This window comes from Bipolaris maydis (genome assembly GCF_028858645.1).
Source record: "Bipolaris maydis strain C4 unplaced genomic scaffold PSV08scaffold_2, whole genome shotgun sequence".
Taxonomy (NCBI): Eukaryota; Fungi; Ascomycota; class Dothideomycetes; order Pleosporales; family Pleosporaceae; genus Bipolaris; species Bipolaris maydis.
Genome location: NW_027093858.1, coordinates 1275842 through 1302643, shown reverse-complemented (window position 1 = coordinate 1302643; position 26802 = coordinate 1275842). Strand labels below are relative to the sequence as shown.

Genomic DNA, 26802 nt, shown 5'->3' with positions numbered 1-26802 from the left:
GATCTTTTCTCGATCTTGTCCAGTTTACTAGTTCAGTCTTTGAGCTGTCGAATTGGATGGCTAGCTCCTCTGCTAGTCTAAAGAGATTCTGAATCTCCTTTTCTAGTAGCTTGATATTTTTCCTTACTGACGTAGATGATATCGAGATCTGGAGGTCGTCTATATAGGAGGAGGAGTAAGTGCTCTGGCTATTCTGAATCGATTCAAACAGCGGTTTTGAGTAGATTAGGAATAGGATAGGCGAGGCTGGGCTTCCTTGAGGGGTACCTGTTGCGATCTCCTTTGGCTTCTCTGTTTGTCCATCAAAGGATAACTGTAGGACCCTATCTTCGAAGAAGGACTTTGTCCAGGCTAGTAGACAGCAGGGTAGGCCTTGATCTTTCATTGCTTCTAGTAGCTTGTTTTTTGAGACGTGGTCGAAGGCTCCTTTAATATCAAGAAAGATAGTAGTAGTAATCTTTTGCTTTCTTTTCTGCTGTTGTATATTGTTGTAGAAGAGTAGCGCAGCGTCGATAGCGGATTTCTTCAGTCTTCCTCCTAGTTGAGAGGGGTGGAGTAGATCTGTTGTTTCCGCTAGTGCGCCTAGTCTCCTAGCTACTAGCCTTTCTAGTACTTTACCTAGACAGTTTAGGAGTGAGATCACCCTATAAGCCTTAGGGATTGAGTAGTCAGGCTTGCTTGTCTTTTTTAAGATGACTCCCTTTGCTTTTCTCCAGCACCTTGGGTGGTAGCCTAGGTTGAAGAGAGTAGAGTATATCCTAAATAGAGCTTCTGGCTGCGCTAAGTAGACCTTTCGGATCACCTCCTGGCTGATCAGATCAGGCCCTGGTGATGTAGCCTTCACCTTGCAGCAGGCAAAGTGGAGTTCGTCCTCTGTTAGGGCAGGCCAGGTCCACCTGCCGTCTCCCCTGTAAGTGTGGAAGGAGGGGGTAGCTGTCGTAGGAGGCGGAGGAAAGAGATCCTCTCTAAAAGCCTTACACTTTTCAGTAAACGACTCCTTACCTTTGATAGTAGGTATTCGAGTACTAAGATTATCTTTTGTGTATGCTAGGGCTTTAAAGATCTCCTTTGGCGAGTCTTTTTGGAGGAAAGCCTCCCAGTGGCTCTGTTTAGCTCGTCGAATAGCTTTTAAATATCTATTTTTCGTACGTAGATACTCTCTTTTCCACTGGTAGAGGGAGCTATTATTTTCCTTTGCTGCCTCCTTCTTGTAGGCTCTATAGGCTCTACTTAGGTGTCGCTTACGGCTATCTAGTTCGCTAGTCCACCAGGGCTTCGTCTTTGGCTTTTGGTTAACTAGTGGAGTTGACTTTTCTAGCGCTTTCTGTATAGCTCTCGTAAGATCCTGGCCTAGCTCGTCTAGCTTAGTTTCTAGCGGGATATTTTGTCCTAGAATAAGCTTTCTTGAGGTGTAGTTCGAGCAAAGAGGTAGTGTTGATAGGCGCTTCTCTAGATCTAGGGCTTTGATCTCCTGTCCTAGCGTCTCCTTGAAAGTCGTCCAGTCCGTTCGTTTCGTATTATACTGTTTTGGCAGGCTAGCTGGCTGGCTAGGTAGCTGGCTAGTAGTATAGATACTAAATAGAATAGCGTGGTGGTCAGAACCTACTTCAGGTATAGTCTGCCAGTCCTGGATATTGGCAGCTGTATTGCTGGTTGCAAAAGTAAGGTCTAATACGCTTTCTTGCCGCATATGAGATCTCAAGAAAGTGCCTGCCCCTGGAGTATTTAGTAGAGTGAGATCTTGAGTATCTATCCACTCTACTAGCTCCTCTGCTTGTGTGCTAGGGCTGCGCTCCTCTAGGCTCCACCTAGGATGGTGGGTGTTGAAGTCTCCTAGGATAATTGACTGAGGCTGTAGGGTCTCCTGCAGGAGGCGCCTCTGGATCGTCGTCTTATTTAGCCCTTCTTGAAGGCTTTTTTCGTTATAAATGTTATAGATATAGAGGCTAGAAGTAGAGGCTAGTACTTTGATAGCTAGAAAGTCGTTATCGTCGCTAATAAAGGGATTAACCTCTACTTCTAGGTCCTTTCTAATATAGAACAGTACTCTAGGCCTTAAGGAGGTATCCTTAGGGGTAGGTAGTATCTGAGTAAAGTTCTGGTGAGCGGTAGATCTAGTGTTTGCGTACGAGGATCCCTTAGGTAGCCAAGGCTCCTGCACTACAATGATTTTGGCGTCTGCTTTAATAGCTAGATCTAGCGCGCTCTCAGTAGTTGGACTATTTCTATTAACATTTATTTGTAGGACTTTTAACATTCTAGTTAGAAGAGGTAGTCCTAGCTATCCTAGCTTGTAGGATATCACATTCGTGGCTATTAGCTGCGTGAGGTTTGCTACAGTTGACACACTTAAAAATAGTGTGTACGCAGGCTTTGCCTTTAGTAGGGCAGGACTTGCATTTATGTAGGCTGGTGTGGTGAGCCTCGCTGCACATCTGACAGGCTACTCTCGCGCACCTAGCCTCGAGGTGGCCAAATCCTTGGCATTTTGAGCACTGCTTTGAGTTATTGATAACTCGTAGCTTCTCTGCTCTTAGGCTCTCCCCTAGGATATAGAGCTTTCCTCTAATAGCCTTAAGGGCCTCCTCTTCGGTCGCAAAGGCGACGCAGGCAGAGCCATAGCTCTGCTGTCCTCTCTTAGACTCAGGGGTGAGCCAGAAAGGATTGCCTACTACTTTAAGGCCTTTGTTGAAGGTCTCAATCTCCTCCTTAATTACCTCTAGGCCATGGTTCGTAGGTAGTTTGTGAATAACTACTTTAAACCACGAGGTAATAGGCTGCGCTGCCTTAAAGGCTACTAGATCCTTCCAGATACTCTGGTTTTCCAGCAGGTAGTTGGCTGTAAAGGCAGGCGTGGTAGTGACTACCTTATTCCCTTTTGAGGATAGCGTGACTGAGGCGACTACAGGCGATTGCACTCCTCCTTTCCCGGTGAAGGCTTGGTTGAAGGCATTTCTTAGCCTGAGGGCGTCAAAGGCAGCGGGGCCTCCTTGGTTGACTAGGACTAGCTGCCTCTCCTTTAGGCTAGGCTTAGCCTTTTGAGGTGCCTTTTTCTGCACATTAGTCCACTGTTGCTCCTTGTTTGCTGCTGCAGCTGCAGCGTACGATATAGGCTGCGTAGGAGCAGCTGTCTGTCTGTTACCCTGCTGGTTTGGTTGTGCAGGGGTAGGTTTGTCGAGGCGACGAACCTTGTCTCTTAGCTCCTTAGAGACGTTTGAAAGCGAGGAGATCTGATCTCCTAGAATTGCAGCGTTTTTCCTACTAACTCGGCCTGTCTCAGTGTAGTCTCTGAAGACTTCTACTAAGTCGAGTAGGCTAGTCTGCTGCGAGGGGTTGCTTTCAGCTAGACTAGCTGCTTGGACTACTAGGTTTCTAGCTATCTCAAGTGCCTCTTCTACTGTCGTAGCCTTAGGCGTCTTATTTTGGCTAGCGAAAGGATTCCTTAGTGTTGAGCCAATAAAAGGCGAGAAGTTGCTTCTAGTGCGGGTGTGCGTGGGTCTAGTGGGCTCGGCTGGTAGGTCATTAATTGTAGAGGGGGGTGTGCTATCCCTAGGGCGTGAGGATTCCTCAGTCCCTTGGGTTCCTTGTACTTCTACTACGATCGTGTCCATCTCGTCGATCTCCTGAGTGTAGCTAGTAGCGCTCATCTTGGATCTTCTACTAGCCTCTTCTAGGCTAGTAGAGGCTGGTCTTTTCTTCTTATTCTGCTCTATACTAGAGCTTCGCTCTATATCCTGCTGGACTCGAGCTTCTAGATCGCTACCTTCGAGTTCTACCTGATCTCTTTGAGTTGGCATTAATCTAGATGGTCTGTGCGCTGAAAATTTTTCTTGAGGTTTGTAAGATAGCTGTAGAGAGACTAGTATTTCCCTCTACTACGCGGCAGCGCGCTAGATGCACGCTTTAAAAGTAGTCGTAAACGATTTCTTATAAGAGATTTGTATATATTTAGCTAGTATTACACCTATTCTAGAAAACTCGAAGTTGGTGTGTGTGCTGTGCAGGGATTATGTAGATTTCATGTTTATATTGTGCTAAAAGCATAATACACTCCCGCTTACTTGCGAGTGTCTATGCCGCGCCAAAACCATGATCTGTTAATAGAGGTAAGTCAAGAAAATCATGTTGTGATATAGTTGTTGGAGGTCAAGTCTATATACAGGTGAGAACAAAGAACAAAGTAAGTGAAACCTGGATCAAACGCCTAGGGCAAACACCTATACGGGCTATGAGGAGTATTGTGTCTGACACTGTCGTGGTGGAGTGGACAGTGCGCATGTGCGGAGAATTGAAGGATTGAACTGAGGTTGTATTGTGTGAAGCTACGAACAGTAGATATACATGTGTGGCTGTAAACAGTGCTAGTGCAGGATGGGGAGTCGCGAGTTGCTATAAGGCAAGAGACACTCAAACCGTAACACAATCTGACCACTCACAACCCAGTACAGCTTCTTTTGAGCAAATTCGGAGACAAGTTTCTTTTGCAGCAGAGTACCTTTCGTTCATTGCATGCATTGATCGTATTAACATTCCTTAGTCGCTGTTGCTGCTGGGAGGATCCATTGTGCAGCAGACGAAAGCACTTAGAACGCTAACAGGATACGCATTTATGACAGAACGCCAGCAGACTATGCTGGAATCTAGCAAAGAGAGGCTTTTTAGTATGCACCAACTAGTGCACATAGCGTTGATCTAGTGGCTAGAGGGCCATATAAGCGGGCGGACTAGGCAGGCACAGCAGCAGCCTAAGCCGAAGAACTAGTGCCGTACGGCGGGCATAAAGGAAAAGAAGTATAGGGCGCATACCTCCTATATGTGACAGACGTGGCTAGACTTATTAGCGTTGTAGATAGCTCAGTGAGTGCTTCACTCCTAGAAAGCCTAGGCCGGTGCTAGGAGAGTCTAGGGCAATATGCATTAGCAGAGACATCCCACCGAAAAGCATCGTCCTTAAGGAAGGAGGTGCTAGGGCTTGAGCATCCACACACGCTGACGAGCATGACTAACTTAGCGAGAGTGCTAGAAAGCCAAGGCAAGTACGAGGAGTCTTTGCGTCTGTATTGGAGGGCATCCACCGGATACGACACTGTCCTTAGAAACGACTATCTAACTACCCTAGCATGTCACTAACATTACGCTAACCTATGCGCGTCACAAGAGCAGCATAAACCTGCATGTTCTTCTAATACGCTATAGAGCGGTGCAGAAATATCTACGAGGAAAATATCAAGACAGTCACATGACTTGGCAAACATTAGCATTAGGAGCTTGAAGCACTAAAGAAGGTGAAAAGATTGGATGTGTTTTGACGGTGTTATATGTCAACTTCTCCCTCTCAATGTTGCTTGTGTACTCTCTACTTTAAGCTGTTAAGTTGTTAACCTTTCTTTCTATATAAGTAACAGCGATATCTTATCGGCTACTATTAGGTAATACACCATATCTTCCTTTAACGTTACTATAGAATCCAGGGCGCAGCTTAATAGCCCTTAATACTACACTTAGTGAGCATTCAACCTTTTATATAGCTAGTAGGAAGATAAGTAATATCATATATCTCCTATTATAACAGATTTAGCGTGTTCCACAAGGTTTCAGTCTATACTTCCCTTACCAGGTCTTACACTAAGGCCAGTAAGATTTACACTAGTGTCCTATAAGGTAATTATCTAGCGAGATATTAGAGTAGAATGCTTAATAAAAAGGTAACAAAAGGTTAATAATCCTAATCTATATTGCTATAGACTAATAGGTAATAATCTTATTGAATAAAGTAACTAGTACGAAAGTACAATTTGAGTTAACCACAAAGAGAGTAATAATAAAATCCATCTATCCTTATATCCATATTGCTTACAGTCCTGCCATCTGATCCATCATACCTTGGCGAGATTGCAGAGATGGCACATCATGTGATCCCAAGCCCCGCGATGTCATTACCTTCTGACGTGGACGCCCATAGGCCCCTTGCCTCCTCGTCCCTTGTCAAGGAGAGAATCCTTCCTGTTACTTGTAATAAGAGAGTTATTCTACTTGCACGTTACCGTCCAATTTTGCACCCTACCGCTCTATCTGCGAAAACCAACCAACAAGAAGCTTAACACCAGAAGTCTTATATTACTTCCACTCAAGCTATACTCTTAACAATCTCTAGAATCTAGGCTCTCTTATTAGGCTTCTAAATCATTAGTAGAGATTAATTATTATAAGTTAATAGGGGGGTTTTCTAGAAGAGGTTAATTAATATTAGGAACAGATTAGCCTATAGCATATCTTATAATTTACTCTTCTCTATTAGAACCTTATTTTAAGAGAGCAGCTACTACAGAATCAATACGCACTAAGCTTAACTTTTTGCAGTGGCGCTAGGCTGAGGCTGAAGGTCTGGACGAAAAAGCGTCCCGTCACACAGGGTGTCCCGCTACGCAGGGACGGACGTTACACACTTAAAGAATGATGCAAGAACAGGAATAACTATCTTCCTCCTCAGCGACCATTGGCTTGTTTTTCCCGAAGATGTTCCCTTTCCTTTTCCACTTTCTCTTTCGCATACGAACCAATCTCCAACCAGAGTGTAGCCGAGTCAGCATTTTCCAAGCTCTTTGCTTTGTCTACGGTTTCGCGTAGGAGCACTAGTCTTCTTTCAGATTTTGGCTGATCCAGGTGAATCAGCTTGTGTATTTTTTTTTTGCACAGTTCCCGCGATTTCCTTGTCAAGACCTAGTTGAAGAGAGCGCACATACTCGAGTTGGTTCACCGCGGATACGGTGCGAGAGCTGACCCCTGGAACCAAAAAAGTCTGGAGAGCGTTTTGTGTCGGTAACGCAGAGTGGCATTCGGCATCTTGAGCTTCAATGGCTTGCTTGGTGAGATCAACGATTTTTTACTGGCGTTCGAGGCCCCGCTCTGCCTCTTAAGTTACGACTACAGGGCTCGGAAGACGTGGAATAGCGCTCACTGCGACGACGGCGAGGCTTGGCAGCCAAAATCCAGAAATGATCGACAAGACAGCCAAGATGATACCGCCCCAGGACTGCACATAGCCAGACATATCGGCATTCTGAGCCTGAACAACTATATCAAGGTCTTTGGTATTCGAATGGCCTGCTTGATGTTTCTCGGTGATTTTCTCCGCTTGCTCAATGACTTTAGTAATGGATTGTGTATTTTGTCGGCTGACAACCATTGTACCTGAGGAGGATGTCATGAGTATGAGAGCAATCCAGCATAATAAATCAGATGCAAGAAGTCATACCTCCAAAATTTGTAGACAGTTGATAAATCATAGCCTCCCTTGTATCGCTGACTGAGCTGTAATATGTAGATTTGACGGCCCTCTCAGCAGCTCGCGAAAGCATTTCGGACACGTGCTGCCACACCGGATCGTCTGAATCTCGGAATTTGCAGATGGTTCGGTGACAGCGATTTGGATAAAACACGTCCTCTGAAGACGCACCAAGTCTAGCCGACTCTTTCGGGACGATCTTCTAGAGTTAGTAGTTACCTTACTTTTTAGCGGCTTGAGAGCTACCTACGATGCCAAAGTAATCCAATTCTTTTGTTTCGCAAACGGTAAAGACATTGTAGAAGTTGAGGAGTGGTTTAAAACTATCCCGCAATTGCTCCGCATAGTTCGAGTCCTCCGTTACACTATTCAGAAAAGAGGTGTTGGTCGAGTAGCCGCCGAGCTGGAAAATTTGTCTAACAATAGATGCCCATGACTTTCGTGGAACGCCCGATCCTTGGTGAGGGACTCCAAAGAGAAATAGCGCAAAGGTGAAAACGTAGATCGCGGCATGTTCCCCAGAAGGTGCATTGTATGCTGTGGCCAGCGCTTGCTTGACGATGATACCACCCAAGCTATGGGCGATGAAAATGATGGGTCGCGAACGGGCATTCTAAATAGCCAGAATACTTCGCATCAACACTTACAACTAAGTTTGACAATTTCATCAACGTACCTCTCTTTTGACCGAAATGAGTTGGAGTAAGTTCTCAGCCTGCTCTTGAACCCCAGCAGTTGACGAGTCAAACATAACGTTAGCGTTGTATTGATACGTCATTATGCGGGCCTGTGGGGCATTCGATGGGAGCGGATCTCGCAGCCAGTGTGTACCGGACCCCTCATGGGTCCAAGTCTTGTTCGAGTGACCACGATCATTTTTGACGTTCATGCCGTGGACAGCTATGATACTTTTGTATCGACCATGAATAAAAATCCGAATGAAGCCCCGAAGAGACCAGGTAGCACACTTACTCGAGCAGTGCGTTCTCAGGATTGGCAATCAAGTGAAGGTAGGCTTCATTTGGGTCGAGGCGCGCGGATACCGTATCCTTGATTGATATTGTTGGTTAGCGTCGCTAAATAGCTTCTAGTGTATGGAAAATAGCTCACCATGGTTTCGCTGTCTCTATACGGAGTGCTTGTTGCTGGATCTATGCTGATTCCGGGCTTGAATAACACAGAGCCAGCGGACTTGGCAGAACTCATCTGTGTGCGGGGAAGGACATCTTGACTTTAGGACCAGTACCATCAATTACAATTCTTTTACACTTTGGACAGAAGTGCAGAGAAATACGGGAATGTCTCCTCGTATTGCAGTGAATTGAGAAAAGAGGTTGGAGTGTTGTTATTCATCTGGATAGATACCTATTCAAACTCGACGCAACAACTCTTGCACCCACGTGTAGTGTGACACCAGCAATTCCCTTGGTTAGTAAGCAGGATGATAGAGGGTGCGACGTTGAATATAATACTACTTTGGCTTGGTTTCATTAGGAATAAGTCATTAGCGAGGTTGAAAGCTTTGATGACTATCACAGGTAATAAGCTCGTAAGCGAAATTCTAGGCAGCAATATTCCTTTCGCAACGCACATGCTGAGGACGCACCTAATGATTGGTTGTGGATGCTAGTTAGGGTGGCAAAATCGCTTTACCTTGCTTGCCACAGCTACAACAAGGCTGATAAGTGCTCTTGTACGTCAAAGTTCGATTCCGCATCTAGAATTCTATATAAATACACCTAGGCCTAAAACTTAGAGCTTCCATGTGCTAAATTATAATATTTTACACCGAACAACATTGAAAGAAACTAAAAATGGTCCCTATTTCTTTCAAACGTAGGGCCAGCAGTACGAGGGTAATTTTAATCTGAATTTAAGGACACGAAATTTGCCTCAATATGGTATGTATTGCTTCACAGTGAATATCATTACTTGGATCCAGATTCCACTTATGCATTTTTCAGTAACTCTTAGGCAGCTCCGAACAAAGTCGCAATACAACCAAGTCATCAATAATCATACACCGAATCCACCTGACCACCTCCATCGCCAGCCATCCACTCAGCCACCTTCAAATACCCCAAAATTCCATGTCCATTCATACCAAACGCATAGCCAAACTGCTTCACCGTCGCATCAGGCAAAACGTACCGATACCCCCTCCAAGACCGAAATGCCCCATGATGGGAATGAATGGTCCAATCGCAGTGATTCATGAAATCCCACGCACAAATCTTATGTTTTTGGTACAAGTCATTTAAAACGGTATAGTATCCCTGATCCCCCGCCGCAACAGCCGCAAAAGTGATATGCTGAACCAGCTCCCTGAGCACTTCGTCCCGAGCCCATGACTGCGGTGAGCCAGATTGGTCACCCCACGTATGCCTGATCCTCTCGAGGATATCCGTAAACGCCAGGCTATTTTTCCAATCGTTAATAGCCACCCAAGTTTTTGTTTTGGATCGCTTGCGGGGACATAGTAATACTTACATGCTAATCCCGCCCCCCATTGAAAACCCCGCGACAATGATCTGCTTGGGCGCCACACCGCGCGCAGACATATCTCCCACTGCCCTGTCGAGTGCATCAAACGCCGCCTGTCTCATCGCATGCCACATGTCGCGAAAAAAGCTATGGATGCGATTCCCATTTTCGAACACGGGATACGGGAATCCACACCATCCTCTGCCATCGGTCCACATGTTCATATAGAGCTCCTTGGGGTCCGAGCCGAGAAATGCAATGGTAATTTTGTCATTGTTGCAGACTACAACGGCTCTACGACTAGCGTTGAAGCCGGTGTAGAGTTCAGAAATACTAAGGGCTGGGTTTTGGTAATGGCCGCGCAATGCGCTGGTTATGTCGTTGATATCTGAGTTGAGAGTTGAGCGCCATAGGATGTCGGCTGCGTCTTTGACATCGTTCCATTGGGATGGACCGCCTTCCAATCTGACTAGTTGCCACATGATTTACCTTGCTGTAGGACAGATGTGGATTGACTGAGTTGTATGCTCTTGATGTGATCAGATGCTCCGGTGGTGGGAAGTCGAGTCTTCAAGATGCCAGTGAGTGAGGCTGAAGGAAAGTGAATACGAGGGAAGGTCTAAACTGAATACATACATGTAAAGAAAACTGAGAATGACGGTTTGTAATAAGATCCAACAATGTATTTCTCCTCTGGCAGGGTAAGCTACTGCTAGCCTTTAGCTTTGTCTGTGTCAGGGTCGTTCGCAGTGACGATACCACGCAGTGGTACGAGATACACCAATGCGTCTTGTTAGATCAGGGTACCTTCTACGTGTATATGAAAGAAAGGCTTGCGTCAGTGTCTATCTGGCTGTATATATGGCTACTCACTGCAGCGATGCTAGAAAGGATGGCGCGAACGGGCGCCTAATGCAACAATGTACGATGCGCGGCAAAATGGGAGTGGTGCACCTGACTTCTCCACGCCAAGCTAGTACGTACTTGGCAATGATCTTTCTGCATGAAGACATTCTCGGATTCCTGGTCTCTAAGCGCGCGGTAATACCCAATTCTGAAACTATGCATTTCTTTTAACTGGAGTTTCGTTCCATAGTTTCAAAATGCTAAAAAAAAGCCAATGAGGAGTTTAACATTCCGCTATAGTGGTTCTTCCGTCATGAAAGGACACACGCCACAGTAGAGAACAATAGATCTATATTAACATTGCGTTCGTCAGTTAAACGGCGTTGGTGGATCGCTATCATGCGGCTGTCTTAAATTTTACACCAAATCTTGTGTTACATCGACTCGACATAGTGTTGTGAGCTATTTTTGGATGTAAGAAGTACAATGGAGCAACTTGTACAGTGTCACATATTTGCACAAGATTTAACTACTCACAAGAACCATCGGCGTGTTTACTTGCATGTTTACAACGTTCTGTTGCTTTCATGGCTATAGAGTGATCCAACTTGAAAAATGTATTTCCTACTCCAACTCTCATAAACAGACAAACTACCTTATGTTTTCTTCTCCTGCAAAGCAATTGTGACCTGCTCTAACTACAAATCATTCATCCTTTGGGGCTGCCTCGGAGTAGCGTTGTAGGGGGTACTCGCTCTCTGGCGCAAACTTCTGGTATTTGAGCTCATTTGGCATGTCTAGTTTTTCTGGTTGATTTCGGCCCACCCATAAGCACATGTGCCTGCCCAGATCCGGAGTGTCGCACAACAGATAACGAAACATGGTAGACTTTTGGAGCTTTGTGATTTGGCTCGCTGCATACCAGAATATGTGAGCCCTCATAGGGTCTTCTCTGACTCTCTCTGTGATTTCCTCACACGCAATCCGGAGCAGTTCACAAACGCTTTCGTCTGAGATACCTGCATTGGTACCTAGTCGCTGGGTAAATCTCCACAAAGTATAGGCCTTGAACTTTGGTGCCATGAGGCGTTCTCCCATGGCGTAGAGGCGTGCCAGTGTCACGTAGTTGGAGTAATGCTCGACCTCGCGGGAAAGAATCGATTGGTTGCAGTAAAGGTATTCGACAAAAAATCCAAAAAGCTCGGGATCTTCTTCCTCCAATTCAATCGCTTTCTTCTCCGCTTCCATAAAATTTCCCGTCAGACTATTGTGGAAATCGTCCGATTCGGCAACGAGAAGGTCGAAATGGAGGTAGAACGTTCTCGACTTGGCAACGGTGACAGTTACAAGGGGCGAGGTGAGAAAACTATGTAAGATAAGCATATGAGCGACATGCAAGGCCATAGTAACAGCATACTGTGAGAACTTGGGCTTCTCAGCCTTGTCTGATGTAACTTTACGCTCCTGTTTTGCCATGACGTACGTTGTATCTATGCAGCAGTAGCAAAGAAGGGATCGGGGAGCTGTTCAATGTTCACCTATTAGGATTTGAGATATAAATCAAAAAAGATACTGACCATGTTATTCTCAAGGAAGGGAGCTGTATTTATGTATTCCCGCAAGGCTGATCGCAAGCGCTTGCAATCCTACAGAGGATGTTACACAACGGCGCTAAGTAATTGGATAGTGGTGTCGCAGGCAAAACTGCGCCACATTGATATCTATGTAACTCGGCATTAAGACGTCTGTTATATTCCACTTTAGTAAAGAAAAGTCCTTTGCTACCACGCCACACAACCACATACACACCCTACTCACCCTCCTTTCCCGCTTCCTCCCCCCAAACCCCCTCCAAAATCCTCAAAAACTCCTCCGCCATCTTCCTCCCCCCCTCCGCACTCGGCTCAACCCTCTCCACATAATCCACCGCATCCTTCCCATCCAACACCTCAAACAGCTTACACGGCCGCACCTCGACCCCCTCCACCTTAATCTCCTCCGTCGCACTCCTATACATCTCCCTAATCGCCGCCTGCAACTGCCCAGGATCCTTCTCATACCCCAGCAGCTTCAGCTTCCCATCCGCCCAGCCACTCTGCCCCCTGCCACTCTCTAGCGGAAAATAAATCATACAGACGACAACAGCACGGGGTTTGGTCTCGGCCGTGAGGCGGGAGATGTAAGTCTGGATTTTTGTACCGAACATGTTGCGGAAGTAAGGCAGGCCCCATGCGGAACCGTCCTCGATGGATTTGCGCGGGGTAAGCCACGCGAGTTGGAACATGTGCGCGCTGGTTTCAACGGTGGGGCTGAACGCAATGTCGTTGCAGCCGACGCTGACGACGAGGATGTCGTTGGCGCGGATGTTGGAGCGGATGAAGGCGTCGTGCGGGAGGAGATCGGTGTCGCGCTCGCGAAGGAGAGATTCTTCGATGGCCGTGTTGATGCATGTTGCGCGGGTGGAGAGTGCGTGGTTGAGCCAGTATGCTACGTCTGGGATGAGGGTCATGGGGGAGGCGAGAGTTGAGTGGTAGATGGAGGGGATTTGAGAGGGGTCAGCATCTTTGAGGGGTTCTTTGATCCAGAATTTGTTGTCGAGGGAGGAGTCGCCGGCGAGGTAGATGATGGGTTTGTCAGGGCGCTCGGTGAGCGTGATGGCGCGGAATTTGGCCAAGTCGCTGATGGGGTGGCCTTTGTATTCGCTGTAGAACTTCTCAGAGTCGATTTTGGAGGTCTCCTCGGTTTCTGAAGCCATGGTTGGGGCAATGTCAGTTGGAGTTGCTGTGAGGTATGGAAAACAAGTTAGGGAACATGTCCTGTCAATGGTCGCACATGTTTTATTATCACTTCTACGTAAAACGACGGATACGACTAGTGTGGCTGAAACCAGCCACACACATACGTTAGCGTACAGCATTAAACCTAGAACCTCTTGATTCCTCAGGTAAAAATACCTCATGTAGCCTTGCCCGCAACCACTACCGGAGATGTACGGGTATGCACGGACCTCGCTCTACCAATGACATACGTAACCTCGACTAGTCGCAGAAGCATCGTATAAGGCAACGTAATCATGAACGCAGGTACTTAAACTCAAAGAGAGACGCTACCACCCATCTCAATAGTCACAAAGGTCCTACAAAAAGGCTTAGACCGATCCAGGTGTTCTAGACAAATCACGTGCGCATCACTTTCACTATGAACAAGAACCACAAAATCAGCAGCACCAACAGTTCTTTAGATATGCAAATCTAATTCCAAGCCCAGTCTAACAACTCCATCTATGACAAAAAAATCATACGAAAAAAACATCTAATCACAAGAACCCAACTCTCCCCCTTCTGAATTCCCATGAAAAAAAGCCCTACCTACCCCTCTTCAACTTCTCCACCTCCTGCACACCCACCTCAAATGCCCGCTCCAACTTCTCCACCCGCTCCTTGGTCTCTTGGAACTCGGCATCTGCATTCTGCATCAGCGCCACGAACTCGCGCACAAGCTGCGAAGGGCCGTCGACTTGCAAGGGAGAAGTGCGGAACAGGGTGCGTTGGACATGGTACAAGAGGGGCCAGTCGCGTTTCTCGTACAGGCGGATGTTGACGGGGATAGGGGACTCGGGATTCGAGGTAGGTAGGTCATTGACAAAGGCTGGGTCGGAGAAGGTAGTGTGGGAACGGTGGTGGGCTGGACAGTCCTGCTCAGTCTCCTCGTTTGTGGCGTGGAGAAGCTGGACAGCGGCTTGAAGTTGAGATTCGAGAACTTCATTGCGAGCCTCGAGGTCGAGGTTTGCGTTGTGCAGCAATAGTATCTGTTCTGAGAGCTCGTCTAGTTCGACCATTGTGTCGCAGTGCTCGTGCGACAGCTTGGCGAATGCGCTGATTATCTTCTCGTTTTCAGCTTCTGCGTCGTGGAGAGTCTGCCTGAGATGATCAGTTTCTGAGGTTTCTTCCAAAGGCTGGATAGGCGTGAGTGACGCACCGGGTGAGATATCGGAGATATCAGAATGGGAAGATGTGGGGGACTCCAAGCTCCGCTGCTCGTTGGCAATGGCAATCTCGTTTTCGAGTTTCTCGACCTTGCCTTTACAACACTCTAGCTCATCAAAGAGTTCCTCGATCTGTTGTGTGTCAAAGTAGTGCTGCTCCGTAAGTTCTTCATTAGCACTCTCAAGATGGTGCAGCTCCTCGACCTCAGCTTCCGTAGTTCGCAGGAGGGTCATGGCATCATCGATTCGCTGCTGGGCGTCCTCGTAAATCCTCTCGCAATCGTAGTGATTGGTTAGCGATTGCAACCGAGCATTTTCTTCCTCCAAATGCTTGATGCGGCTTTGTAGATTGGCGGCACTAACTTGGACAGCACCTTTGGGCTTCCTATTAGTAGATGGTACCTGTCCCATCCACTTCTTCCTCTCATTTTCGAGTTCAGACTTAACCTCCCGCACCTCCTTATCAGTCTTTTCCTTCATCTCCTTCATCTCCTTCTTCAATCCAATAACTGTGCGCCGTTCTTTCGCCAGTTTTTCCTCGCTTTGCGTCCGCCTAGTTTTTTCCTTCTCATATTTTTCAGACCAAGCAGAAATATCGCGGAACAAATCATCACACTTCTTGCTAGCCTGAGCTTTAGCACGTGTCAAAGATTGCAACTGCCTTTTCAGAAAGTCTATCTCGACAGTCTCTGCAGAAGTGATCGGGTTATCGTGACGACGTGTCGCGCTATCTCGAGAGTCTGCCAGTGATACATCGGTAGATGCGGGACTCTGGGTAGTGTATCGGTTCATGGTGATGATATCTCTGGTGGCTGTATATGAATGCAGTGTCTGATTGATAAGTCGTAAAAGTACTGGTTATTTGGAAGAAAGAGGCGTTTTAACATAAACCCGCGTTGCACATTGTTCAAACACTCATCATCGTGAACATGGCCTCGTTTTATATCTTTTTTTCCTTCACGATCTATATTCAGCGTGTCGCAGCCTCATAATGTCTTACACACAATGCTTGTCTTGAACTTGAGGCCGAGGCAAGTGCGGCGAGTACAATACACTGCTGCGCTAAACCTAACATATTGACAAACTGGTTTCACTACATCTACAATGCGGACCTACGACATGTGCATGTGCTTTCTATCACGTGTGTAACTGTGCATGATGATTTTAGCAACGTTGGAAACAATGAAAGCAATTTTGCTACCTTGCATTCGCAAATACGAGCGATTCATTTGAGCAAGAATAGCACAGTCAACCCATAGTGGAGATTGCTGTTTGGCAGTAAATTCATATATCATTTGATGCAGGAGCAGTAATATAGCCGCAGCCTGTTTCGATATCGTAAATCATCACGTGCTCTGAATTATAAATTGGCTCAAACTACGCATCTCAAAAATGGCTGAAAAGGAGTGACTTGTTCACCAAGAAAACATCTCTAAGCAGCGCGCTCGATAGTAGTAGTTCCAGTCTTGCCGTGGTCCACGACTGTGCTGTCATGAGCCTGGTTAACCGTTTTCTCGGTTGCCCTGGTGGCCTCATCGGCAAGATCGTCTTCGAACACTGGGAGACAACAGTTAGTGAATGATATTTGTGAGAGATGATGGAGATCAACTTACAGAATGCCAATTCTTCGAGCGTACGGTTGTACGTCTCGGGGTACATGAAGTAGATGAACGAGAATTCGAACGAGATCCATGCGCAATAGATGGCAAAGTACTTCCACTCGATGGCTGTAAGGGCGATGGGGTTGACGTAGATGGAGAAGAATCCAGCCAGCTTTCCGAAAATCTGTTCGATACCGATACCCATGGTACGTTGGGCATAGGGAAACAGCTCAACAAGGTAGGTGTATGTGAGTGAGTTGTTTCCGATGTTGTAACAGGGAGAGTAGGCAAAGTAGAAGAACAGAGATGCGATTTGGGCCGGTGAGTTGGTGGTTCCGGCCTTGTCGGCTTGCTGAAGCGAGTGCAGAGTAATGGTAATGGCCATGAAGACCATGACCATGGATCCAGCGGAAAGCATAAACATCTTACGACGGGGGAATCGGGTGACGACAAGAGCGATGATGACAGCGTTCAACAAACTCCAGCACTGGTTGGCCATGTTGATGCGCGTCTTTGTACTGTTATCGGTGAAACCCATCAGGTTGAAGAGCAGCTTCTGGTAGTAAGAGAGCAGAGTGTTGCCGCTCATCTGGGTGAACAGACCCAAGAAGACGGAGATGATGACACGGCGGCGCATACCAGGGGTTCGGACCATGTCCATCCAGGATTGCTTGGAGTTCTCCATCTCGAGCTTGATGGTGGATCGAATCTGGGCCATTTCAGCTTGGACGAGGAGCGAGTTGGCGTCGTCTTCAGCGTGGTATTTGACCAAAATGGCATAAGCCTCGTCGTCACGGTCACGGGAAATCAGATAACGTGGGCTCTCAGGGAGCAGCCTTGTCATGTCAGCGAGTGTCGTTTTGGAATGGAGTAGCATCTTACCAAACGGTGCAAATCTGCAGAACCGAAGGGCAGATCTGCAGAAGCGAAGGAAGTCGCCAGCCCCAGTTTCCACCAATGGTGGTTGTCTTGATTGAGATAGCAGCAGCCGTGATGGAACCAATAAAGTACGAGGCATTGAAGAGAGAGGTCATGAATGGCCGTTCCTTGGGGTGGGCAAGCTCTCCGATCAAGGCCGATCCAGCAATGATGGCGAAGAGAATTCCGAATCCGAGCAGCATACGTGCAATGATGTACATACCGACTGGTGATTGTGAGAATTACGATTTGAAGTTAGACATGGAGGGAAACTTACCATGCTGGGCAAATCCTTGCAGGATAGCGCCAACAACCATGATGAGGGAACCAACGAAGATGGCCATACGCCTACCATAACGCTGGTTCAGCCATGGGGCGACAGGAACTGCGAGAATGGAACCGAGCTGGTAGCATGCCGACATGAAACCGATGATCTTGGGGTTGATGGAGTGCTCTCCATCCTTGTCGAGGTAGCCGTCTCCGAAGTCTAAGTTTGTGAGTACAAGGGGCCAGGAGGACAAAGCACATGGAGAACGTACACTTGTTGAAGGGTACCGAGAATTGGAGGGTGCCAATGAGTTGAGAGTCGAAACCAGAAGTAATCTCAACGCCCATGCAGCAGCAGAAGAGCCAGACATACATGAGTCGGAGGTTTCGTTTTTTCCACCATCGGACCTTGTCCTGCTCGAGCATGCGGGTGATGATGGGCTCGGCAGCCGTGCCCTCTGCGAGTTTCTGAACGCCCACCATGATGACGATGGTTCTGAGAGCAACGAAGTGAGGGATGGGTACCAGAAAGGGAGCACAGTGGGGGTTGACATGCTTTATACAGGCTGCCGCTGCAAAGACGACCCACTACCCCGGCTCGTTACCCCAGATGGTCCGGGGCAAGGGTATGCTAAGACGGAGACGGTGACCGTCTTACCGAAGCGCCACCTTGTATTGGAGAAGCGTGTCGGCGGAATGGGCTTGCATAGCTTGGCACCGGTTAAATTGGGCGCCGCGGGCCAATGGCCGGCCGCTGCTCGACCGAACGCTGGTGAAAGAAGGCCGAACTGTCGCCTCTTTCGTACACAACCACTACCTCAACCGTGTGTTTAACCCGTCCATTGTCAGTCTTGTCGGTCATCCAGCTCGTCGGTGGTTGCACTGTCGAGTTGCAGTGGCGTCCCTTGCCGCGTCCCTCCTTGGCGCGCCTGGCTTCCCGCCCGCTTGGTGTGTGTACCGGAATTGCACATATTGCTGTCGAGTTTGCTAATATCTAGCTACTATACCATGCAAAATCGGACTTTTGCTTCATATTGCTGTGGCCATGGCGGGCCCCCACACTGCACGTGGCTTGGTACTGGTTTGGTACAAAGAGCTTGGAATAAACAATAGGACAAGCGAGGCCAAGCCAGGGAGATGAAAATCTGACGGCGCCTGACATCTGGTGCGGCTCGTATACGGCAAAGCCGATAAAGCGGATGCTAGAGCAGTGGGCGTCTGCATTGTATGTGCGACAAGTGCACTCCTTCGTCTCAATCTCTCCCGACCCAAACCAAGCCCGTGGCTCAATGAATGCACCCGTGCCACCATCGGCACCTGGAGAGGGCAGTCGTGCCATTTGCTCCGACTGCGCAAGCGAAGGGATTAATGTGGATCACCATGCCCACCACCCCTGCAGGTCAATTAAGGCCAAAGTTGGCACGTTGGTCGCCTTATTAAATCATAGCCGTTGTGTGGAATCCTACAAGAGGTCTGAGACGTTGGCCAAGTAATACAAAAAGAACCTGGGTCGCAAACTGGTTTGGGGGTGTGGGAGACCCGGCCACATTCCCTCCGGAGTGCGGACAGCGGTAACCCGGAGGATCATCACGTGGCCAACACGAGGCTGACAACAAGCGCATCCAAATTCTGGGCATGATGCCACAATTGTGCGCTACTATTACTCGCTTTTTTTTCGCACCACCAGCCATTACTACAAGCAGTAGTCGACGTCGTGTCAGGCAATGACTAACAATTACCGCGGTGGCGTAACACTTTCCGGCTCGGCTGGCAATATCACCATTACCACGACTCATGTCAGCAAAAGAAGTATTTGAAAAAATAGTGTCATTAAGCGTATACGGCTACAGGAATCCACAACATGCCAACAAGACTTCGTAAAAACATATCTTACACGCCAAGTACAAACGCCAAGTCCCGCATTCCCTAGAGACGGGACGAGAACAAGTCAAAGAGATAGTTTGGGGTATCATTTCCTGGGTGGCTACAAACTAGCCGTGGGTATAGGTCGAAGTGTAACAATACTAAGTCGTTGCTTACTTAGACGTTGGTCATAGGAGGGGCAGGGTCACTGCTTGCTGAGCCACGGATATGTAGTGCAGCAAGGATAGTGGTAGCGACAAATGTCAACCTAAGTCCTGTCAGAACGCTGTCACAACACACGAAGACATTTCAACTTCAACATACCAGAGGAATGCTCCGAAAATAATAGCAGCAACACCGCAGCTCCAGAACGTGCCATGGCCAACCCACCACTCACCGCCCCAGCGCGTAGCCACAGCGACGAAAGCGGCAAACCAGAAGATCATGGTGACGAACTCGACACCTGCGACAGCATACTTGTGCGCAGCTGCAGGGAAGCGGGTCGGCGCAAGGATCAGATAGGCGACAACGAGAAGGGTCCAGATGGAGGTGAAGAGCATAAACGCAACGCTTCCTGGTACCCAGGTGATGTATGCATCAACAACTAAGAAACACGATCAGCACAAGCTCTCAGAAACACTTGAGCCGATTTTTTTTTACTTACGATATGCGCTCAAACCAAGCACGATGATGCTGAACAGCACCTGGACGCCGCGAATGCCCATAAGGATAGCCGGAGCAACCATGTTGGCGATTTATCGAATAGTAGGTATCGGGGTAGAGTGATTGAGGGATCGAGCTTTCAGGGGAAAGCTATAGATGGTGTTGGGAGATATCTACTACGGTGAGGGAGATTGGCAGAAGGGATGCGAACGCAAGAGCAGCTCTTCCCTGTGCTTTTATGCCTCTGAACCGCCAGGCGCAGCGATGATGGGTGCCATGACCAGGGTGCGCTTGGTTTCAGGAAACCGACGTCACTCAAGGGTGGCGCATGACGACAAAGCCACAAACCACGCGTCTGATTGGCTGTTTGTGCCGAGCGATGCGACGTGGTCCACAACTTCGAGCTGCTTCTCGCTCTGCTATGGCGGCCTTGCTTGCCCCTCAACACCCCGTTTTTGATTCCCCCCCTCCCCCTCAATCCTTTCATTTCACACGGCTACTGAAACTGCAGAAAAAAAGTCTATTTCTGGATGTGTTTTGCAATATTGTTTCGAAGCCAAGATCTTGCGACGGATGTTTTGGTGCCGGGTGTGGCGGTGCCATGCTCCACTTTTCTTCCAGCCTCTTCAATCCGTGACGCGGTGCCGAGCACCGCCAACAGACAACTGTAAGCCAACATGCCACCGCTACTCCGAGCCCACCTGCGCACATCAAGGCCGCATCTAGAACCTGTGCATGTGTTTTTGATATTCAACATTTCATGGCTCCGACACCGCCCTTGGCAGCAGTGTAATGGCAGTGCGAACAGCCCGCGTTTCAGGTCATATGCCGGCATAAGGGCGACAACATTTCCAAGATGAGCTTCGGGAATAATGACATCTGCGACCCAGACTTGAATAGGACAACAGAGACGACATGTTTGACGGGTGACCGCTTCGTGTTGCGTACAGTATTACCCTCGATGAACTCAAAAGCTAGACTAGACTCCAATTCACCGAGTGGAGATGGACAGAGCGTCGCCAACAAACTCTAATCATTGGGTAACTTTCCACAATCGTTACCCAACGTATTCTCCCTGGAAAAAAGAATGGAAACACGGAATTCGCATGAGCAGCGCGTTGAATGCTGGCTATGCTTCCCCTCCATCGCACTCTCACCCCTAGTCCCGCTGGGCAAGTCGCGATCAAGCACCCTATGACTCACCACTGCACGATGAGATCCAAACAACAAGCCCAAAATGACGAGCACCAAGGTCATCCAAGTGGTTGGCGACCGCAAATGACGTCTCCAAACGCTGACGTCTTGGTGTTTGACTCCTCGCGCGCAGCACCACAAACCTGTAAAACAAAAGATGCAAGGATGCAGGCAGTAAGAACTGCCGATCGCTAAAAAAAACGTGATCTCGACAACGGTCCTGTCTCACCCACGTGAACGAAAGCAACGTCGAGGAGAAATGTTATTCTCTGAGCCAGTCGTTTCTATGCATGGCATACACTCAAGCTCCCATCACCTCACCGCTCTACACCAAGACCCTTGTTTGCCAGTCGCGCACCCATCAGCCTGCTTTTTTTCCTGCTCTTCGAAACGAACATGAGCACCCTTCTCTGCCGTCCCAACAGTCTCTTCACGTTCACCCAGGCACCCAGTGACCCATGTTTCTCGTCCATGCACGTTGCAAGATGAGCATGTGGGTATGATGTGAGGGGAGGGGGAGGAGGGGGGCAAAGGTTAAAGGGCACCCCAGAACAGTTATTTGGCACCCCCATAAGACAAGGGTCGGCATTAGTGGGCTTGGCCGATACACTGGCGGTATTATTGGTATCTTTTGCTAATATGGGCGTACCATACAAATTACGAGATCGCGACGGCTGCTAGTTATCGTTGCTGTTACACGGGGTTTGGTGCTGATACTTCTCTAAGCTCGATCCGGGTTAGGGTGAGTGAGATGGTGTGAAGAGCGCCGTGAGGTATTTGTCTGGCGATACAGTGGAGTGGGCGTGCTTGTATAGAAAGTAACAATAGGTTGACAATTCCTAATCTATATCGAATAGACTAACAAGTATCAATCTTGTGAAGTTAAGTAACTAGTAAGAAAGTACAATTTGAGTTGACCACAACGAGAGTAATAATGAAATCCATCCATCCTTATATCCTCATTGTTTCTGTCCTGGTGCTCCCTATTCTCCCTTTTCTTTGGGAGCAGTGGGAGCATAATTCTCCCAAGGCCCCCCGTGCTCCGGGAGCAGGGCTCTTGGCGGGAGCACACATATCACGTGACCTCCAGCCCCGCGATGGTCGTTACCTTCTGACGTGGACGTGGTTGGTCTTTAACCTCGTCATCCCGCGTCAAGGAGAGAATCCTTCTTGTTACTTGTAACATTATCCCCCCTCTTAGGCGTATCGTCCCGATACCCTGGATTATCATTTTGCCGTGCCGCATGTTGAATCGTCGGCTGCATATAAGGTCGGTAGGCCCCGGGCCATTGTAACCGTCCCTTCCTGACTCCAGCCTTCCTAACCATGCCCAAGGTCCCGTCTTCCTCTCGTCAGGCTCCTGCGATAACCTCGACTCAACGTCGCCAGGCTCGGTCCGACAAGATCCGTTGTCGGGGAAAAGAGATGACTTTCCGCTGTAAGCGCTGTGAGAAGAAGAACCTTCGTTGCTTCGTGGACACTGCGTCCGGGCAGTGTGCTGGTTGTATTGCTGTAAAGGCTGAGTGTAGTTTGTTTGTAACTGAAGAAGAGTGGGAAAAGGTGGAGGCAGAGAAGCGTCAAAAGCGTCTCGAGCTTGCTCGTTCTGAGGAGCAGACCGCGCGACTTCGTCGCGAGCTCCTAGAAGTTGAAGAGCGGGAGCGGGCGTACGCTGATCGTGATCACGCTCTTCTGAGTCTTCAGAATCGTGAGAAAGAGGAAGCTGAGGGGACCTCTGCCCCTGGTATGGGTTTTCCGACAACCGAACCATCGCTACCCGCACAGTCGACTGACCCTGGCTGGTTACAGGCTGATTATTCCTCTTCTTACGACCCTTTCTTGTCCCTTGATTATTACCTACCCCTTGAGGACCCGGTCCTCTCTTCTCTGGATGCTGCCTGTGATACGCTCGTATCAATTCCTTGCAGTTCGTTAAATTTCCTTCTGGTTCCCAAGTGTTCTGGCTATCCGGCCATCCTTGCCACTTGACCAAGTATTTCCACTGACGACCGATTTTCCGTAGGTCCTTGACCGCTTCGACCATATACTCGTCGTTCTCGAGTTCGATGTCTTCTGCTAGTTCGGCGTCTTGGGGTGCTGGTTCCAAAAGCTTCTTGTGGAATATGGGGTGTACTTTCATGCCTGGTGGTAGCCGTAGTTTGTAGTTTACCGGCCCTATTTTCTCTAGGATCTCGAATGGTCCTACTCGGAGATTGTCCAGTTTCTTGCATGGTCTTTTAGTTTTCAAGTTCTGTCTTGACAGGAAAACTTTGTCCCCTTCCTTAAAGGTCGGTCCCTCGATCCTTAGCCTGTTCGCTGCTTTGGATGTCGTGAGGTTCCTCTGAGCGATACGCTTGCTCAGTTCTTCGTGCAATTCTCGCAAAAGGCGTGCTTTCTCGTTTGCATTATCGGCGATACTTTCAATGTCTTTTGGATCTCGATGAGCTACCGGCTCATATCCGTAGTTCGCATAGTGTGGTGACTGCCTTGTTGTTGCGGATTTCGTGCTATTGTAAGCCAGTTGCGCTGCCGGCAAGTACTCAACCCAGTTGTCCTGTAACTTGTTGACGTACATCCGCAGATACTGCTCCAATGTCTGATTCGTTCGTTCCGTCTGGCCATCTGTTTCTGGGTGGAAGCTCGTCGAAAGCTTCTTCTTCACACCTAATTTTGCCAGGAATGTTGTCCAGTACAAGGACGTGAACAGCTTGTCTCTGTCCGTAATGAATTCTTCAGGTATCCCGTGCTCTGACACTAGTGCTTTCTGGACTTCGTACGCGCATTCTTCTGCCGTAATAGTCTCTTCCGTTGGCACAAACTTTGCTGCTTTAGTCAATCGGTCCACGATTACTAGTATTGTGTCGCAAAATCGAGCTGATCCTGGTTCTAACGATCTCGGGAGCTTCACTATGAAGTCCATCGTTACGCTTGTCCATGGTCTAGATGGTGGCTGTAAGGGTTGCAACAGGCCGTAGGGCTTATGCCTCTTGGGCTTGTTCTGGTGACATGCCAAACAGTTGCCTAGTATCTCCTGCACCTTCGTACGCATACGTGGTATCGCAAACACCTTAGACAGTCGTCTAACCATTTCTTCGATTCCTGCGTGTCCGTATTCCGTGGACTCGTGCAGTTCCTGTATGAGACTCGATCTCATGTGTGGAGGTACATATGTTCGATCCTTCGAAACCATATCTCGGTACTCCCGTTCGTCGTTCAACAGTTCGTCGGAGCCTGCTTCGTCGGGCTCGAACTGCCAGCTGGCTGCTCGCTGCTGCCACTGTTGCTGTAGCGTTTCTACCTGCTCGGCCACCTTAGCTACCTTAGCTAGTTCCGGCTGGTTGTACTTCAGACTGCCATCGGGCATCGTCTTAAGTAAGGCGTCATGTGGTTCTTTATGACCCTCTTCGCGCAAATCAGACCTTCTACTTAAAGCGTCTGCGGCTCCATTGAGCGTTCCCGCGCGGTGCGTTATCTTAAAGTCGAACTGAGCAAGCGTCTCGGCCCATCGGACTTGTCGTCGGTTGAGTTTCTTCGTTGTCATGAAACTCGTCAGATTCTGGTGATCGGTAAAAACCTCGATCGTGTCGGGGAGTCCTAACAGGTACACCTCCCATTGTTCAAAGGCATCGACTACTCCAAGTAGTTCCTTATCGTGAACGTCGTAATTGAGTTCTGCTCCTGAGAACTTCCGTGAATGGTAGAACACCGGTCTCCATTTCTTATCCGTGCACTGCTGTGACAATACAGCTCCGAGTGCATAGTCAGACGCGTCGGTCTCGACTCTGGTGGGTCTCTGAGGGCTGTACATCTCTAGTACCGGCGCCTCCAGGAATATCTGCTTGATTCGATCAAAAGCCTCCTGATGTTCCTGCTCCCATTTGAAACCTATTTCCTTCTTCGTTATCTCCGTAAGGGGTGCCGTGATCTTCGAGTAATCTTTGATGAACTTTCGATAATAGTTCGCAAATCCTAAGAAGGATTGAACATCCTTGACTGTGTTGGGTTTTGGCCATTCCTGTACAGTCTGTATCTTCTTTGGGTTCATTTTCACTCCTTCGGTTGAGATGATAAATCCGAGGAATTCCGTTTCCTGCGTGTGAAACTCACACTTTCCTGGTTGAAGGTATAGCTTGTATTCCTTAAGCTTTCGTAAAACCTTCTTAACATGCTCGACATGTTCTTCGCGTGTGCCGCTGGAGTACACTAGTACATCGTCCAGATACGCGGTAACAAAGATTCCGAGGTATTCGTGGAGCGCGTTGTTGATGACTGATTGAAAGGTTGCCGGCGCATTCGTCAACCCGAATGGCATAACCGTATACTCGAACAGTCCATACTTCGTCTTAAACGCCGTCATCCACTCGTGACCTTCTTTGATCCTGATTCGGTAAAATCCTTCCCGAACGTCGAACTTCGTGAACCACTTAGCTCCTTGGAGTCGATCCATGAGCTCTGTAATCAGTGGTAAGGGATATCGATTCTTCCGAGTAACGCTGTTCAACCTCCTGAAGTCGACACATAGTCGCCACTTCCCGTTAGGCTTCTTTACGAACAGTATAGGCGAGGCCATCGGGCCTGATCCTGGTCGGATAAATCCCTTCTTCAAGTTCTTCTGGAGGTAATCCCGCAGCTCAGCATCGTGCTCGGGCGCTATAGGGTACATTCCTCCTGGGCTCAACTTCGCTCCTTCCTCCAAGATGATCTCGTGATCCCAATCCTGGTGTTCTGCTAAGTCTGTTGCTTCGTTTTCCTCGAACAGTTCCTTGAACTCTGATGTTCGGTATTCTGCTGGAATCGCCAGCAGTGGTTCGTCATTAGCGGACGCAACCTGTGGTACCGGTCCTTCCTTCGTGGTCGCGACCTGCCGTATCCAGATGACTCCTACTCTCTGAGGGTCCTTCGCATAGATTCTCGCGATCTTATGCGGCGAAATCACACCGAATCTCCCATCTGGGTGCGCGCGTTGATCCGTCGGGCGTGTTTCTCGTCGTACACCAGCAACCTTGTGCACAGGTTCTCGGCTGTGTATCGATTTCTTTTGCCAGTCGATGGCAGGGTTGTACTCTAACAACCAGTCGTAGCCAATTATCATCTCGGTCTCACCGAGATCCATAATACTAATCTTCGTTCGGCTTTCTTGACCAGCCAGGCGTAACGATACTGCCTCGGTCTCAAGTCGAATCCAGCCGTTCCCGTATGTCGTGGGACTATCGTCGGCTAATACCACTCGCATCGGCACCTTCTTGGCCCGATAGGGTATGTTGTTCTTCTCCACCACTCGGGGTGAGATAACGGTTCGTGCGGCCCCACTGTCTATGAGCGCCGTCACCTCGTGTCCATCTATAAGTACCGTAGCCTGCAGCCGCAAATCCTGCGCTCCCAGTTCGCGTACTTCCTTGAGGGTCGTTTTAGGACTGCCTTCACCAGCGTGACCCTGTCCCTGGCGGCATCCTAGTTTTTTGTCTGCTTACCTTTCCTCTGTTTAGGAAAGTAGCCTTCGCCTTCCTTGGCGGAATAGTGTATCGTACACTGATCGTCGTAACAGAAGCTCCAATGGATATTCGGGTGCGGTATATCGTCCTTCGCAACCTTCCTCGTTGGACTCGGCTTCTTCGTTCTGTGAATCGGGCATCCGTCTGCCTCACAGATGTTTGCTGACAAGGTGCTATGGAGGTAATCGTTCACTCCGCGAGCATCCT

General features: G+C 48.5%; 8 protein-coding genes across 8 annotated transcripts; 1 reads left to right on the top strand and 7 right to left on the bottom strand.

Moving 5' to 3' along the window:
- Nucleotides 1-4899: 4899 nt before the first annotated feature.
- Nucleotides 4900-5130, top strand: PSV08DRAFT_171191 (uncharacterized protein; the record flags this gene model as incomplete). The annotated part of the gene is made up of 1 exon (XM_014229177.2): nt 4900-5130. A coding segment is annotated over one exon (231 nt), but the record flags the coding sequence as incomplete, so codon positions are not given.
- A 1561-nt stretch (nt 5131-6691) lies between these two features.
- PSV08DRAFT_194829 (uncharacterized protein) lies at nt 6692-8491 on the bottom strand (the record flags this gene model as incomplete). Its single annotated transcript, XM_014229178.1, has 6 exons — nt 6692-7191; nt 7256-7484; nt 7536-7898; nt 7962-8193; nt 8258-8334; nt 8396-8491. 6 exons carry the CDS (start codon nt 8489-8491, stop codon nt 6914-6916), a joined length of 1275 nt encoding a protein of 424 aa, XP_014084653.1. The 3' UTR covers nt 6692-6913.
- A 766-nt stretch (nt 8492-9257) lies between these two features.
- On the bottom strand, nt 9258-10636 carry PSV08DRAFT_398810 (uncharacterized protein). The gene is made up of 2 exons (XM_014229179.1): nt 9776-10636; nt 9258-9703 (listed from the first exon to the last, which is right to left on the bottom strand). The coding sequence occupies exons 1-2, from the start codon at nt 10249-10251 to the stop codon at nt 9295-9297; spliced, it is 885 nt and encodes a 294-aa protein (XP_014084654.1). The 5' UTR covers nt 10252-10636; the 3' UTR covers nt 9258-9294.
- Nucleotides 10637-11219: 583 nt separating this feature from the next.
- Nucleotides 11220-12091, bottom strand: PSV08DRAFT_358902 (uncharacterized protein; the record flags this gene model as incomplete). The annotated part of the gene is made up of 2 exons (XM_014229180.1): nt 11220-11981; nt 12033-12091. 2 exons carry the CDS (start codon nt 12089-12091, stop codon nt 11321-11323), a joined length of 720 nt encoding a protein of 239 aa, XP_014084655.1. The 3' UTR covers nt 11220-11320.
- Nucleotides 12092-12425: 334 nt separating this feature from the next.
- On the bottom strand, nt 12426-13370 carry PSV08DRAFT_358901 (uncharacterized protein; the record flags this gene model as incomplete). Its single annotated transcript, XM_014229181.1, has 1 exon — nt 12426-13370. The coding sequence occupies one exon, from the start codon at nt 13368-13370 to the stop codon at nt 12426-12428; it is 945 nt and encodes a 314-aa protein (XP_014084656.1).
- A 609-nt stretch (nt 13371-13979) lies between these two features.
- PSV08DRAFT_384041 (uncharacterized protein) lies at nt 13980-15392 on the bottom strand (the record flags this gene model as incomplete). The annotated part of the gene is made up of 1 exon (XM_014229182.1): nt 13980-15392. The coding sequence occupies one exon, from the start codon at nt 15390-15392 to the stop codon at nt 13980-13982; it is 1413 nt and encodes a 470-aa protein (XP_014084657.1).
- A 421-nt stretch (nt 15393-15813) lies between these two features.
- On the bottom strand, nt 15814-17903 carry PSV08DRAFT_24252 (general substrate transporter). The gene is made up of 5 exons (XM_014229183.2): nt 17659-17903; nt 17397-17606; nt 17084-17345; nt 16214-17037; nt 15814-16157 (listed from the first exon to the last, which is right to left on the bottom strand). Exons 1-5 carry the CDS (start codon nt 17867-17869, stop codon nt 16033-16035), a joined length of 1632 nt encoding a protein of 543 aa, XP_014084658.1. The 5' UTR covers nt 17870-17903; the 3' UTR covers nt 15814-16032.
- A 1299-nt stretch (nt 17904-19202) lies between these two features.
- On the bottom strand, nt 19203-20117 carry PSV08DRAFT_265441 (marvel domain-containing protein). Its single transcript, XM_014229184.1, has 3 exons — nt 19914-20117; nt 19574-19853; nt 19203-19517 (listed from the first exon to the last, which is right to left on the bottom strand). The coding sequence occupies exons 1-3, from the start codon at nt 19993-19995 to the stop codon at nt 19427-19429; spliced, it is 453 nt and encodes a 150-aa protein (XP_014084659.1). The 5' UTR covers nt 19996-20117; the 3' UTR covers nt 19203-19426.
- Between the last annotated feature and the right edge of the window lie 6685 nt (nt 20118-26802).

What these genes read in the sequence shown, in the direction of transcription:
- PSV08DRAFT_24252 (XM_014229183.2), bottom strand. Translation starts at nt 17,869, where the DNA reads ATGGTGGGCGTTCAGAAACTCGCAGAGGGCACGGCTGCCGAGCCCATC. An exon ending in CTCGGTACCCTTCAACAAGT is followed by an intron (nt 17,607 to 17,658) that starts GTACGTTCTCCA and finishes TCACAAACTTAG; the next exon opens with ACTTCGGAGACGGCTACCTC. An exon ending in CTGCAGATTTGCACCGTTTG is followed by an intron (nt 17,038 to 17,083) that starts GTAAGATGCTAC and finishes TGACATGACAAG; the next exon opens with GCTGCTCCCTGAGAGCCCAC.
- PSV08DRAFT_265441 (XM_014229184.1), bottom strand. Translation starts at nt 19,995, where the DNA reads ATGGTTGCTCCGGCTATCCTTATGGGCATTCGCGGCGTCCAGGTGCTG. An exon ending in GCTTGGTTTGAGCGCATATC is followed by an intron (nt 19,854 to 19,913) that starts GTAAGTAAAAAA and finishes CGTGTTTCTTAG; the next exon opens with TTGTTGATGCATACATCACC. An exon ending in ATTTTCGGAGCATTCCTCTG is followed by an intron (nt 19,518 to 19,573) that starts GTATGTTGAAGT and finishes GACAGGACTTAG; the next exon opens with GTTGACATTTGTCGCTACCA.
- PSV08DRAFT_398810 (XM_014229179.1), bottom strand. Translation starts at nt 10,251, where the DNA reads ATGTGGCAACTAGTCAGATTGGAAGGCGGTCCATCCCAATGGAACGAT. An exon ending in ATGGGGGGCGGGATTAGCAT is followed by an intron (nt 9,704 to 9,775) that starts GTAAGTATTACT and finishes TTGGAAAAATAG; the next exon opens with CCTGGCGTTTACGGATATCC.